The sequence below is a fragment of the Trichechus manatus genome, unplaced genomic scaffold (genome assembly GCF_000243295.1).
Source record: "Trichechus manatus latirostris isolate Lorelei unplaced genomic scaffold, TriManLat1.0 scaffold00200, whole genome shotgun sequence".
NCBI lineage: Eukaryota > Metazoa > Chordata > Mammalia > Sirenia > Trichechidae > Trichechus > Trichechus manatus.
In genome coordinates, this window is record NW_004444136.1 from 2,390,930 (window position 1) to 2,407,143 (window position 16,214).

The window sequence follows — 16,214 nt, forward strand, 5'->3', positions numbered from 1 at the left end:
CATTTCCCAGACCCCACTATTTCCATATGTGCAGTCAGCTGGGGAGAAACCTTGTCCAGAGATGGGCAAGAGTATATTTGTGTCACTGAGGGACAGAAAACAGGTAAGATACAATTCTTCAACAAGCTGCTAACAGAGTTTTGTAGCATATATGCTTCAAGGATCAAAATGTATGGGAAAAAATATTTACATTGCTTATCACCGGTTTCTAGATTTTTTTAAAAAAAGATGAAGAGTTAACACAGTTCACACTTGTACTTCCTCCCACCTGCCTTCCAAATACGCGACAACTATAGCTTCTGCCTCATACTGATAGCATCACATTGGAATTCCTATCTTTAAAATGTCTTTCAGTAACATTTCTGATTTAAAGATTGGGGGGGGGTGCAAGAAATCCCACGGTGGTGTGAACAAATACGCGCTCAGCCGCTAACAGAAAGGTTAGTGGCTCGAATCCACCATGAAGCTCCTCAGAAGAAAGGTCTCATGATCTACTTCCAAAAGATCACAGCCATTGGGGAAAAAAACTGCGGTCTGTGTGCTATATTAGAATGGTTTTTCAGGGGTATATCATATCAGGCAGGATTTCTTCATTCCAAAATGTCACCATTTTCCAGTGTCTCTATTAGCCTGAGCACATGACATCTCTGATGACAAGGGAGGTCTCTCAGCCCTCAGAGGGAGATAACCATCTTCCTATAAATGTTGTATTTACGCAGCCAGCGTAAGTTGGTAGATGGACAATGTACCCCAAAAGGGACTAGAAACCAAAGGTAGAAATGCCTAAATTAATTTGCACTTAACAATTATGTCACTTTTACTTTGAGAAGCTCTCCCATGAGTCTACCCTAACTCTTGACTTCCTCTCCCCAGGTCTTCCTTATGAAGTTTTTAGTGCCCTTACCTGTATCCTCCAGGGCCTTCTTTCTTCCCTACTCTTCTCAAAGCAGAAAAGCAATGTCCACCCTCTTGCCTTGAAATTTCCCTCTCCCAGAATTTATTTTATTTGGTAACTGCACTCTTTTAATTTAGAATGAAAGTTGGGGAGACAGTGCGTATGAAGCTAGATGCAAAAATGATGTCACAATGTATTAGGTATTAAGAAGAACTAAGAAGAAATTCCTATAACCTCCAGTTTTTATTGCCAGCACTTCACTTACTGCTTTTGAGACTTTTTGGTTTGTTTTGTTTTGTTTTCACTAAAGTGGGAATACTTAAAATGTAAGTTAAAAAAAAGAAAGAAAAAATTTTCAAAGGGGAGAAGTGCTGATCTTGTCTAACGATGCTGCAAGTTTACTCCAAAATCTGCTCAATACCCCATAATGGAGGAGGAAAAATTGATCGCCCTCATTATCACTGCAGCTCTGTCAATACCAATATTGCCTTGTTTTGAATAAAATGTGCTGTTTTTTTCAATGTTGGTTCCAGTAAAATGGAGTTTTAGTGAAAATACGAGCAGTAGCAGGAAGCCAGTCTGGTTTCTCTCCCTACAAATGGATTGATTTTCCTAACACATATTACTCCCAGCACAGGCAAGGGGATGGTGGTTCAATTAGGACTCCACGGTGAACGCACAGGGTCACCAGGTGGTCAGCAGACCAGACCTGCCATGCACATGATCACAGACGGATAATGGGGCAGCCTGGAGGATTTCTGCCTCCTCCACTAGCGTCAAGCCAAGAGTCTGACCTTGTCCCACTGTGGATGTTTCTTCTTTCTTTCTGTCTCTCCTACTTTATTTTCTGGCCTGTGTTATTAATGGGAGGTACAAATAATTAACATGCTCAGGTGCTAATTGAAAGGCTGGAGGTTTGAGTTCATCCAGAGGCACCTTGGAAGAAAGGCCTGGTGACCTACTTTAAAAAAATCAGCCATTGAAAACCTTCTGGAGCACAGTTCTACTCTGACACTCATGGGGTCTCCATGAACTGGAACTGACTGGATGGCAACTAGGGGTGGTGGCCAAAGCCCAATGAGGGGCTGGGTCCCCAGGATGGTTTCTCCCAGGAGGAATGGGCCCTGGGGTCCAGCAGTCCACAGTGTCTCCTGGACTTAACCACACCGTCCTGACAGCCACAAATACCACCCAACGACCTGCATTTGCTTCTTCCAATCATTCTGCCAGAACAAAGGACTTCTGTTGAGCTATTCAGTTTGATTAGTCATTTGTCCCAATTTGGTTAAAATATTCTTTATTTGATGATTTTGGAAGAGAGATGCTAGAATTTAAGCAACCTCAGATCTTTAAGTTAAAATCGAAACTGTAAACAACATGTACCAGATATACAGGACCCACTGATGTGTTTTATATGACAAGTTGTTGCTGATTTGACTGTTATTCTCTTAGAATTAGTTCTCTCTTTACATGAGGATTCCACACCCCAGCCTAATTCACTCACCTGTATTACTCATATGGCCTATACGTCAACTTCCACCCCACAGCATCACATCTCCCTTGTGACCCCCTTCATCTCTGTGTGGGATCGTGTTCATCTGGTCTATTTCAGGGCCACCCTGAGAAGTCACCTGGATCTTGACAAGGATCTAGGCTTTTTACTCAGAAATAATGAAGTATCTGGAGGGATAGGGCTCAGTGAGGAAAAGCATAGAACACTTAGAAACCCAACATACTTGGAATTTCTGTTGTTGTTAGTTGCCACCCAGTCGGCTCCAACTCGTGGAAACCTTATGTAGAATTACGTGTAACAGAAGGAAACGCTGCCTGCCCTGAACCATCATCATGACTGGTGGTATGTTTGAGTCCATTATGGTGGCTATTGTGTCAGGCCATCTCATTTAGGATTTCCCTCCTTTTCACTGACCTCCTACTTTACCAAACATGATGTCCTTTTCTAGTGATCGGTCTTTCTTGATGATGTATCCAAAGGAAGCAAGACAAAGCCTCACCACCCTCACTTCTAAGAAGCATTCTGGCTGTATTTCTTCTAAGACTGATATGTTTGGTCTTCTGTCATTCCACAATATATTCTATATTCTTCACCAACACCACAATTCAAATGCATCAATTCTTCCTGTCTTCCTTTTTCTTTGTCTAATTTTCAAATGCATATGAGGCAATTAAAAAGACCATGGCTTGATTCAAGGGCAGCTTAGTCAAAGTGACATCTTTCCTTTCTAAAACTTTAAAAAGGTCTTCTGCAGCAGATTTGGTTTTACAGGTTTGGTTTTGAAATTTCTAGTGTGTTATAATTTAACAAAGCAAAGATCCTTTTTACCAATTTCCTCACTGGAGAAAATGGCTCTCTTTTCAAATAGCCTGCCCTTACCTGGTGCCATTCAGTGCTAGTGATGCTGTCAATATTTTAGTTATCTGAAACCCACATGAGTAGTTCAATGTGTTTGAAATACAGGGTAATTCCAGAAAATGGCAGCCTTTCCCAAATTTAGACACGAATTGATCTACGCATGCAGCCCTGAACCTGATCTTTCTCTCCCACCAGGCTGTGCAGGAGGTTTCCATGACAGCAACAATCTCTACAGCAGCCTAGAGGCCCTGGAACATCCCCCAACAGTGACTCTGAAGTGCAGCTTCACCACAGTGGTATCTCTAAAGCCCGGGTGTGATCACGTCATCGCTTTCCAACGGCCTCCAACGGCCAACCCTCCCTTACGGGAAAGGCCACTTGGTGCAGTGGCAAGAGATCCAGGAGCCTCATGTCAGGCAGGCTGCCACCTGGCAATGATGTTCACTCAGCCATGTAATTGCTACAAGTGTCAAGTCCTCATCTGCAAAGTGGGAACACTGATATTCGCCTGGCATGGCAATTATAAAGATTAGATGATAAACGGTTTCTAACGTTTTTGGCAACTAATAATAACAGCGACACCATTTAGCAAAGCTGCTGTGTATGCTCTGCTCTCCATGCTGAGTATTTATGCACTCCTTCACTCAGTCCTCCCAGTAATGCCACAAGGGAAGAGATACTCTCACTCCTATACTATAGGAGTCCCTGGATGGCACAAACCATCAGCGACCACTAGCCAAAAGGTTGCCAATTCAAACGCACTCAGAGGTGCCTCAGAAGATGCCCGGCCATCTGCTTCTGAAAGGTCACAGCTAGAAAATCCTATGGAGCATTCTACTCTGCACACATGGGGTCACCATGAGTTGAAATCGACTCGACGGCAACTAACAGCAACCAGAGCCATCAGTATGGATTACACCTGAACATAAAGAAAACATAAATCCCCACAACTGTTCCAATAAACAACATCATGATAAATGGCGAAGAAATTGAAATTTTCAAGGATTTTATTCTACTTGGATCAAGAACCAATGCCCATGGAAGCAGCAGTCAAGAAATAAAATAACATAGTATATTGGGGAAATCTGCTGCAAAAGACCTCTTTAAAGTTCTGAGAAGCAAAGATATCACTTTGGTGACTAAGGTGTTCCTGACCTAAGCCACGGTCTTCTAAGTTGCCTCACACATATGTGAAAACTGGACAATGAAAAAGAAAGATTGAAGAAGAACTGACACATCGGAATTGTAGTGTTGACAAAGAATACTGAACATACTGTGGACTGCCAGAAGAACTAACAGATCAGTCTTGGAGGAAGTACATCCAGAATGCTCCTTAGAAACGAGTATAGCAAGGCTTCATCTTGCTTACTTTAAACACATGATCAGTAAAGACCAATCGCCAGAAAAGGACATCATGTTTTGTAAAGTAGAGGATCAGTGAAAATGAAGAAAACCCTCCGTGAGATGGACTGGCACATTAGCTGCAACAATGAGCTCAAACATACCAATGATCATGAAGATGATACACGATCAGGCAATGCTTTGTTCTGTTGTATATAAGGTCACTATCTTAGTTATCTAGTGCTGCTATAACACAAACAACACAAGTAGATGGCTTTAACAAACAGAAATTTATTCTCTCATAGTCTAGAAGGCTAGATGTCCTAATTCAGGGCACCGGCTCTCAGGGAAGGCTTTCTCTCTCTGTCAGTTCTGGGGGAAGGTCCTTGCGATCAATCTTCCCCTGGTCTAGGAGCTTCTCAGCACAAGGACCCCAGGTCCAAGAGACATGCTCCGCTCCTGGCGCTTCTTTCTTGGTGTCATGAGGTCCCACCTCTCTGCTCACTCTCTCTTTTACATCTCAAAAGAGACCGACTCAAGATACAACCTAATCCTGTAGATTGAGTCCTGCCTCATTAACATAACTGCCTCTGATCCTGCCTCATTAACATCAGAGAGGTTAGGATTTACAACACATAGGAAAATCACATCAGGTGACAAAATGGTGGACAACCACACAAAACTGGGAATCATGGCCTAGCCAAGTTGATACACATTTTGGGGGGACGCAAGTCAATCCATAACAGTCACCATGAGTTGGAGCTGACTCTATGGCAACTAACACCACCACCAACAGCAAAGGAAGTTAAGTATCAAAGAGGTCAAGTAATTTCCCCACAGAGCCAAATGGCTCTGTGACTTGAGGTGGCAGACCGGAGACTTGACCAAGATCTGCTGTCCTCATAGCATGAACCCTGCCCTCATATAGCGGGTGTTCATTAAGTGAAGCAATGATAAAGATGACTATGGTGATGATGACAACAGATGGTAAACCACCAAAATTCAGCTTCTTAGCATGGCATTCAAGGCCCTTTGTGATGTGGCTTCATCTGACCTTTCCAGCCCCACTCAGTGACATCCACCCACATGGTCCATCCGTCCTAGCCCAGCTGAACTACTTGAAGTTCCCCAAGAGGCATCTTTGTGCATCTCTATGGTTTGTTGTTGTTTTTGTTTTGCCTTCTTCATCTCCCTTTGTCTTTGAATTCAAGCTCCAGTGTCCCCATTTCTCTGTGGTTTTCCCTCCCCTGTGCCCCAAGGCCTTGTGGGAAACTCTCCCTTACAGCCAGCAGCATGCTGTGTTACTATCTACACTCATGGCCTACCTACCCTCAAACCCAGACAGTTCCTGTGGTGTTCATCTATGAATCCTCAGTGGTACATAGAAGGTGTTTGGTGATTATTTGTGGAAGCAAACACATCATATTTGTTGCTCCAGCACAGGCTGAGTGCCACCTAACGAGATCTGCCCTCCCACCCCGCCCCGAGTTACAGTCCTCGTACGCACACGCAGATATTCCTCTGCTGCAGGCAGTGCAAATGGTTTGTGGCGAGACCAACTTGACAGCAAGGGGTCTGTTTGTTTTTGGTTTACTACCCTAAAGGTTGGTAGTTCAAACTCACCCAGTGGCACCATGGAAGACAGGCCTGGTGACCTGCTTCTAGAAAGATTACAGCCAATAAAACCCTATGGAGCAGCTCTACTCTCAAACACATAGGGTCGCCATGAGTCGGAATCAACTCAATGGCAATGGGATGGGAAGGACTGGGTGAAGGCCACAGCCCTCGTGGAGGGGAGTGATGCTTTTGGCTGGAAAGCCCTTCACTACTGGGCCATGTTCTAGACCAAGTGCCAGGTCCCTGTGGCAAGAGTCTGTGACTGCTGAGCACACTGGGAAGGAAAAGCATCTTACTTTCCAATTAGCTATTTCTTTCTGGGGCCGGCTCAGCTCAGAGAACTCAGCTGGACTCCATTTTTGCCTTGTGCTTAAGTCTTAAGTCACGGTAAAATTCCCGCAGACCAATTTTTAATACTGGTCTTGATGCAAGAGGCAGGAAACAGCTGGATTATCTGATTCCAAGAGCAGCGCTCAGGGCTAGCATATTAAAGGCAGGAAAAACACCTTTAGGTTGTAAACAGAACAAATTTAATGTGGCCACGATTGGAAATAAATCAGAACACCCACATAGTTATTTAAATAGTCACTTCTAAAATGACAAATGTGCCTTGGAGAGTGCCCGCTTGCTCTTCTGGGGGGTAGGAAGGGCATCTGAGCAATGTACTGTGGATGAGGGTGTAGGGGTGCTGGAAACAGGCAAAAAGACCTAGAGGGTGTTGAGTGGGCACACGCTTCCATCTTCATAGTGACACTGCCATCTACTGGAACTTTTCAGGCACCTTCTTTGCGCCAAAATCCTGCAGTCAGTTTCGCTTCAGCATTTTCTTGGCGTGGTCTCATTTCTCATTTGATTTACTATTCTATTTGTTGTTATGAGCTTTGTCTCCCCTTTCAGAAATTAATTACTGTAATTATCCAACTTTTAATAGCTGCTGATTTGGCATCTGCAGAAAATATTTGAGAAAATGCACCACTACATTTCATTTGCATATTTGAGAGACATTCAGGAAGAATAAGACTTTTCCTAAATTACTTATTGTGACCTGAATAGAAAAAAAGTATTCTACCAGGCAGAATTCTCATCTGCATACTCAATTTGTCCGATTAGCATCACAGACTAAGCAAAACACAAAAGTCCTTCCCCACACAGTGGTGATGTGACAACTCCCGGGGTCTATCTGAAACTTGGGGCTCATCCATGGGATTTCCACACATGCAGGAAACAGGAGGACACGCCACTGCCCCTCTGAGTCACTTCATCAGCTATCACGGTGGTGGGTCTTGGCAGAACGACGGCCCGTTTGGCTGTTAAGACCATCGAAACCACCGGCTTGGACATTCTCGTTGTACTAAATACAGCTAAAGAGGCTGGACTTCCTCCCTTCGAGGTGATTTCACCTGAAAAAATGTGCAAGGCCCAGAAGCATGGCCCTGCATTCTGCAAGAGCTGCAAAGATGAGAAACCCACTCATCCCACATGCCCTGAGCTGGGAGCAGCAGCAAACGTCAGAGCTTCTCCTCAGCAGCCCCAGGACCTCAGGAAGTTACCCAGCTTTCCTGAGGCCCATGCAACTGCAAGATGGGAGAGCCACATACACCGAGTGAGCTGGTGTGAAGATGGGTGAAGTAACACTCCTCAGCATGTCTCAGCTTCTGACATGCTCTCGGCAGGCCCTGTGCTTGAACACCCGGGTAAAGACGGGAAGCTCCCAGGCTTGAGGTAGCTCACTAGCTACAAGACATCCGATTTAGGGATCAAATATTTTCATCTAGCAACTGGACGCTTAAGGCAATTATGGTGGCTAGTCTTTAAAAATGTCCCCACCATTCCCCTGTCCTGCCCCTCACATCAGCATGGGAGGCTGTTTCCCACCCTGCTGAAGCTGGGCTGAGCTTGTGACTTGCTTTAACCAACAGAAGACTTGTGGAAGCAACAATAGCTTGTTCCAGGCCCAAACCTCAGGAAGGCCTGGCAGCTTTGGCTTTTGTGTCCTCGGGAATCCTGAGCTGTTACGGAACCTGCTGAATAGCACATGGGGGACACTACTTTAGAGACCACATGTAGAGGGCTACATGAAGGAGAGCTCAGAATCCCACTGACAGCCTGAACCAAGGCCCCAGACTTAGGAACCCAGACGAGTCATCCCAGCCGGCCCCTTACCATTTGAGGCAGCCTTGCTGTGATGTCATCTCTGCAAGTGAAGAGGCCCTCATGGATGGGACAGCCCTGCTGAGCTCTGTCTAATTCCTGACCCACACAATTGTGAGAAATACTAAAATGGTTATTGTTAATTTGGGGGACAGTTTGTTACACAGCACTCGGTAACTGGAAGCGCAATCAAACCCATTTTATCCTGGCCTATTCACTTCTTTTCTGCAAATGTTTAAAATTATAAAATGCATTTCATTTCACTATTAAATTTATCTCCATTCATTTCCTAATCATTTTATCCTCACTCTCCAGCAGAGGGCCAGGAACCAGAATGAAAAGTCCAGTCACCAAAGAGATAAGTTGACATGGAACCTGGTTAATGTCTTCCGTAATCCTGTACCAAATAGCACAGGATTTCCTTCCTGAAAACACTTCCCTTTCCTGCTCTGGACCCATCACGGATCTTGGCTCCTCTCCTCCACCCCTCCTCTCGCTGACCTCTGAGGGATTGCCATAATTACTAGGTCATGGTCATTTTCATGCTGTGATTCAGAACGCCAACTAGTGGTCATTTCCACCTAAAACATGTGAGCACCTTTTAAACTCTGGCCACAGCAAAGCTGCGCCCCTCCATGTCTCAGCGTGCCAGACTCCCAACAGTCTTTCTGGGAAAGCCACCGCTGTGGAGGGGAGGGCCCAGGAGACATGTCACCAGGCTTCATGCCAGATCCACCTACTGTGAATCTTTCATCATTTCAATTCTCCAAACCAGCTGTTGTCAAGTCAGTTCTGACTCATGGCGACCCCATATGTGTTAGAGTAAAACTGTGCTCCATGGGGTTTTCAATGACTGTGATCTTTCAGAAGCCAATCTCCAGGCCTTTCTTCCAAGGAGATTCAAACTGCCAACCTTTCGGTTAGCAGCCAAGTGCCTAACCTTTGTGACACCCAGGGACTGCTGGTGACAATAATAACCCCCAACAAAACTGCCATGAGGATTAAATAAGCAATGTCTGGTACATAGTAAAGGCCCAGTTAAACTCATTCCATTTTTCTGCTAATAAATCTATAGTGGTACATTTTTTAGGTCTTCCACAGCGATTTCATTTTCTTTCTCAAAACTTCTGCTTTCCCATACAAACTTGCCTCCTGCAATGAGGTTGTCAGTTCTGCCAGGACAGAAACTTGGGAGATGCCCTCGACTGCTCCCTCCTCCTACTCTCTAGATCCCATTCATCTCAGGGTCCTGTGGCTCTATCTCTGAATGGATCTTGTTATGGACTGAATTGTGTCCCCCTAAAACATGTGTTGGAAGCCTACACCTGTGCAGGTAATCTCATTTGGAAAAAAGGTTTTCTTTGTTATGTTAATGAGGCCCTATCAGTGTAGGGAGTGTCTTAAATCCAATCACTGCTGCATTATAAGGACCAGCATAGACACAGAGACAAGGAAGCAAAACACAGGAGAAGACAGATGCCATGTGAACATCACCAAGGAACCAAGGAATGCTGGAAGAGACAAGGATCTTCCCCCAGAGCCCACAGGGAGAGACCCTTCCCTAGAGCCAGTGTTGTGAATTTGAACTTACTGCCTCCTGAACCGTGAGAAGATAATTTCTGTTCTTTAAAGCCACCCACATGTGGTATTTGTGTTACAGCAGCACTGGGAGACTAAGACAGGTCTCTTACCTGCTTTCTCTTCTCACCTTCCCACAGACACCCCTCAATCCACACTACCATCCTGTCTCACCTAGACTGTGGAAACAACTGCCCAGCTGGTTTCCCCTTATTCTCGCCCTCCCACAGACACCCCTCAATCCACACTACCGTCCTGTCTCACCTAGACTGTGGAAACAACTGCCCAGCTGGTTTCCCCTTATTCTCACCCTCCCACAGACACCCCTCAATCCACACTACCGTCCTGTCTCACCTAGACTGTGGAAACAACTGCGCAGCTGGTTTCCCCTTATTCTCGCCCTCCCACAGACACCCCTCAATCCACACTACCGTCCTGTCTCACCTAGACTGTGGAAAGAACTTCCTAACCGATTTCCCCTTAGCTACTCCACACAGCCCCCCACTTCGAGTCTATCATCCACGCATCGGCCAAAGTGATATGTTTATCAAAAAAAAAAAAAAAAAAAAAGATGTCATTCTCCGCATCTACCCTGGGAGGGGCTCCTTGTTGCCCTTGGGATAAAATTCCAAGCCTTGGCAAGGCCGCACCCTGCGCATCTCCTGCTCTGCCACTCTGCTCCTGCCCAGTGTCTGTTTCTGGTTCCTCCCCTCACAGTTAATTCCTACTCTTTTTTCAGGTCCCGGCTTCGCTGTCACTATCTAAGAGATGGTCTCCTGACCTCCAGGCACCCTTTAGATTAGATTTAATTAGGGTTGTCCCCCACTCCATTCTCATTGCTCCCTCTCACCCCCAGTTTTTCCTCTTAGTATCCCTTGTCACAGCTTGTAATTGCATATTCATTTGTGAGTTTGTTTATTTAAAGCCTGTCTGCACTATTAACAAACCCCCCAGTCCCCAGCGGAGATGGAGGCACGATGAGGAACATGTCTGTGTCCATCTTATTAACCCTGCACGGCCCACACACCGCACAAGGCCAGGACCACAGTGGGCACACCCACCAGAGCCCAGTGCTGTGCTTGGTACCTAGCACTTGCCCCATGTTAAGTGTTGTTTTTAGAAGGTTGTTTCACCAACAGAAGTGATCTGTTTTGAATGGCCTTGGAAGGGTGGGCATAACCCAATCAAGGGTCTCAGACACACTGACATTTCCCCACAGGAAGTGGTTCCCAAAGAGGAGGTCTTGCTAATGCAGGGGTCACCAAGAGCAAAGGCAAAAAGAAAAAGGAAGTTTTAGGCCAGAAGGAGCTTAAAGGATCAGTCATGTCAAAAAGACAAAGCAGGTACCTGGGGGTGATCTTCATGGTACACCCGGGGCAGCAACCTCACCATGACACACACCATCCCGGGGTGCATGATTGCAGCATCACCTTCTTCCGTCCTGCAAGAAAGAGGGAAAGAAGGACACCACTCTGAGTCCTTTCTAGTCTCTTCTTTTCACACAACTTTCTGGATCTTTCTTTCTGAGACGCAGCAAGATACACATCCTCAATCTACCATTTATTATCCATATGACCTTGAACTAATTAAACTAAGTCTCATTTTCCCAATGCAAAACGATCTAACCATACCATATGTTCCTCATAGAGACTTATAGAATAATGCTCTTGTGCTCTAAGGCAGAGTGTCAGAGTTGAGAGTTGACATTCAATGGAAGTTAGTTCCCTGGTTATCTTCTCTCCTGTCCTCCCCCAGATAAGTGAGAGATCGAGAAGCTCTCATTTTATATTAAACACACACACACCACACTTTCGGATCCAATCAAGATGGTGTAAGCACACTCCACTCTCCTTCCCACTGAAGGCAACTCAAAACCTTGGACAAAATGCTTGGAGCAGCTCTCTGAGGACTCTGAAAAGTAAATGTTTGGGAGAAGAAAAGCAGAACTCAAAGTACTATGGAACTGGAAAGGAGTTTGCTAGATTTTTTCCCTCTATTATCTACTGGTATGGACTCAAAGGCAGCCTGACACCTGGAGCTGTGCACCAGGCGTGGACAAGACAGAAAGAGCTCCAAGGGAAGGCCTCTATTTCTGGCCTGAGGAGCATGAAAGGAGACTCCTACAGATCAGAGAGGAAATACTACCTCGGGATCTTCTCACTGAGTTCTCCCTTCTTTCCCATCTCAGACTCCAGGCAATCAGGCGTCAGCATTAACACTGACAATCGCAGTGATCAGGCAGGTGTCTAAAAATCTCAGGGAGAAGAATTCCTCTCTGACTCAAGGAACTATGGCCCCGAGAGTGTGGGTTAAATCCCCAGTGCTTTTTTTAATCTCTGTGTCCTCTCACCACTTGGTCCCAAAGACAGATGCAGGGAAATTAAAGCCTCAGCTTTCAAGACAAAGAAGCAGGAAGTGGGAAAGTGTTGTGGAAATGATGAAGAGGAAGAGGCTAAAGAAAGTGAGAACTTTACATTTTGTACTAACTTCTGGGTTCAATTCTGAGCTGCGTGTGCATCGATCTGTCCCTAAACCACATACCAAAGGCTTTGAGAACTAAACAATGGGGCAGACCACCACCCAAGACTGGCTACTGCATGGGGCAAATGAGGGGTAGATCAACTAGCATTGCAAAGCCTTTAAAAACAGAACTGATATTGGAAGCACAGCCCACAGAAGGTGGGTGGAAACTTGAAGCCTGAATCTAACTGGGTCAGTTGCCTGCTAAAATAAAATAATATGTCCATAATACGTAAACAAGCACCATAGCTTATGAGATTAATATTCAAAATGTCCAGGATACAATTTGAAATTACTCAGTATATAAACAAACATGAGAATCTCAATATCTCATGTGGTAAAAGAGAATTGACAAATGCCAACACCAAGATAACACAGATGTTGGAATTATCAAAGATGTTAAAGCAGCTATTATTAACCAAATTCCAATAAATAAGGGTGGAAACTTTTGAAATTAATGGAAAAATATAAAGTCTCAGTATAGAAATAGAAGCTATAAAAAATAATCAAATGGAGATTTAAGAACTGAAAACTACAATACTTGAAATAAAAAATTTGCTAGAGGAGAACAACAGCAAAACGAAGATGAAAGACGCAAGAGTGGTGAACTTGCAGACAGATCAGTCGAAACTGCCCAGTCTGAAAAGCATAAAGAAAAAGGATTTTGTTTTTAATAAATAGGGCCTCAAGGTCATGTGTGACAACACCAAAAGATCTAACATTCCTGTCCAGTGGAATTCCAGGAGGAGAGGAAAAAGAATACAGTGTAAAAAGAAAATATTTGGGAAAATTTTAGCCATTATTTCTTTAAATTTGGTGAAAGACATAACCTTGCAGATTCAAGAAGCTTATCAAAGCTCAAACTAAATCAACTAATGAAATCAATGTCCAGACACATCATAATCAAACTACTAAACTCTAAAAATGAAGAAAAAATCTTGAAAGTAGCCAAGAAAAAAAAAAAAAAAAAATGGAAGAACAATTTGAATGACTATGGATTTCTCATTAGAAAGCAGGGGAATACATTCTTTTTCTTTTCTTTTTTATTGTACTTTAGATGAAAGTTTACAGAGCAAATTAGTTTCTCATTAAACAATACACATACTGTTTTGTGACATTGGTTGTCAACCCCGTGACGTGTCAACACTCTCCCCTTCTCGACCTTGGCTTCCTCATTTCCATTTGTACAACTTTCCTGTCCCCTCCTGCCTTCTCGTCCTTGCCCCTGGGCTGGTGTGCCCATTTAGTCTCATATACATGGTTGAACTACATGTATTATTGTTTGTTTTATGGGCCTGTCTAATCTTTGGCTGAAGGGTGAACCTCAGGAATGACTTCAGTACTGCATTAAAAAGGGTATCTGGCGGCCACAGTCTCGGGGTTTCTCCAGTCTCTGTCAGATCAGCAAGTCTGGTCCTTTTCTGTGAGTTAGAATTTCATTCTACATTTTTCTCCAGCTCTGTCCAGGCCCCTCTATTGTGATCCCTGTCAGAGCAGTTGGTGGTGGTAGCCGGGCACCATCTAGTTGTGCTGGACTCAGTCTGGTGGAGGCTGTGGTAGTTGTGGTCCATTAGTCCTTTGGACTAATCTTTCCCTTGTATCTTTGGTTTTTTTCATTCTCCCTTGGTCCAGAGGGGGTGGGACCAGTGGAGTATCTTAGATGGCTACTCACAAGCTTTTAAGACCCCAGATGCTACTCACCAAAGTAGAATGTAGAACATTTTCTTTATAAACTATGTTATGCCAATTGATGACAGATGTCCCCTGAGACCATGATCCCCAACCCTCAGCGCAGTAATTCAGTCCTGAGGGAGAGCAGGGGTGGGGAGAGACAAACACTAACTAGACAATAGATAAGTGGTAACTTGTGTGATGGGTAAGACAGTACGCAATACTGGAGACGTCAGCACAACTTGACCAAGGTATATACATTTTTAAAGTACTAAAAAGAACTGCTAGAATTCCATATCCAGCAAAAATATCTTTCAGGATTGAAGGCAAAATAAAAACATTCTCAGATGGAGGAAAATAAAAAGAATATGTTGCCATAAGAGTTTCCTTAAATACTAACAGAAGTTCTTCTGATGAAAGGGAAATAATAACAGAAGGAAACCTGGATCTTCAGGAATAAGGAAAGAGCAACAGAAATGGTAAATATTTGCATAAATATAACAGACTATTTTTCTCCTCTTAAGTTCTTTAAAATATGTATGATGGTTCAAAGCAAAAACTGTATTAAATGTAATATACATGACAACTACAACACAAAAGGAGGACAATCAATAGAGCTAGAGGTGAAAAATATTATTTCTATTATTAATATTACTTCTAAGCAGACTGTGAAAAGTTAAGTATGTGTACTGTAATCTCTAGAGCAAGCACCTAAAAAATTATACAAAAAGAGATAGTCAAAATTCAATAGATAAATCAAAATGGAATACTAAAATAGATTCAAATAATCACAAAAACCAGGAAAAGGGAAACAGGAAGGATAAAAGAGGATACAAGGAGAAAAGAAATAATAAGATGGTAGACCTAAATCCAAACATATCAATAATTACATTAAATTTAAATGGTCTAACAAACCAATTAATAGACACATATTGTCAGAAAAAAAAAACAACAACAACTATATGCTATCTGAAAGAAATCCACTATAATTATAATGATAAAGGTAGGCTAAAAATAAAAGGACAGGAGGAGGCAGGGCAAGATGGTGGAGTAAGCAGTCACTCCCATTTATGCCCCAGCACCTAACCCACTGAACAACGAATAAAAACAAGCACAAACTGAGATCTCACAACTCCAGACAGCAGCTGAAGTGTTGGGGAGTCGAGGTAAGTCCAGAAACAGGGGCGAGGAGGAGTGGGGGCAGCACAGAAGCTGGGAGACCCTAGTCACTGGCACCTGGAGGACTGGGCTCATCGCAGCCGTTTAGGGAAAAGGAAGGGCAACATCCAGAGCAAACAACACAGGATGGGAGCTAAACTGACGAAGCTGTAACCCAATTTTTAAGGTGGCGCAGACTGGATGTGGGAGTTCTTGGCCTGCACACTTGGGGTAGGGCAGAAGGAGACTGAGGTGTTGCCAGAGAGTGCTGTTGAGTCTCTCCGACCCCAAGGTAGATGAGCTCTCGGACCCACACACACTGAAAAACTGCACAACCCAGCATTCAGCCAGGGCAAGAAATATACTTCAGACAGGCAACACAGAGAGAAACAGCTGACTCCCTGCCTACGGTGGACACATGTGAGAGAGCCTATACAGGGGCGCCAATGAGGGAAAGACATAAAGTGCTCCACACCTTGGCCTCAGGAAAATCGAGCCCCACGGCTTATGCCCTTGTCCATGGCCAGTGAAAACACCCCATGCATGCTCACTGAGCTGCAGGAAAATCGAGCCCCACCGCTTACGCCCTTATCCATGGCCAGTGAAAACGCCCCGTGCATGCTCACTGAGCTGCAGAGATTAAGCCATCCCAAACTCCACGTAAGGGGGTAAAGGAAATCAACCTGAGAGGTACACTCAGAGCCACAGCCAAAACCTCAGAACACAGAGGGGGCTAACACACCAGCAAAGTCAGCCACCTCAGGAAGAACCAGACAGAATAAGCACCCAGAGACTTCCGCACCCAGATGAAATCTCACACAGAACTCCTGACAAGTGCTGGAAAAAACCTAAGGACAAGAGTGCCCTCCAGTGGTTCTTAGGTGAAGATAAAAAAGAAAAAAAAAAAAAAAA

At 44.2% G+C, this 16,214-nt stretch overlaps 1 protein-coding gene across 2 annotated transcripts in view; it reads right to left on the minus strand.

The window, feature by feature from the left end:
* Positions 1–16,214, minus strand: part of WDFY4 (WDFY family member 4) — a 403,681-nt gene that overhangs the window by 245,740 nt on the left and 141,727 nt on the right. For both annotated transcript variants that reach the window (XM_023742107.1, XM_023742108.1), the window contains exon 13: positions 11,301–11,394. In XM_023742107.1, coding sequence (XP_023597875.1) covers positions 11,301–11,394 — 94 coding nt within the window. The remainder of the gene's footprint in view (positions 1–11,300; positions 11,395–16,214) is intronic.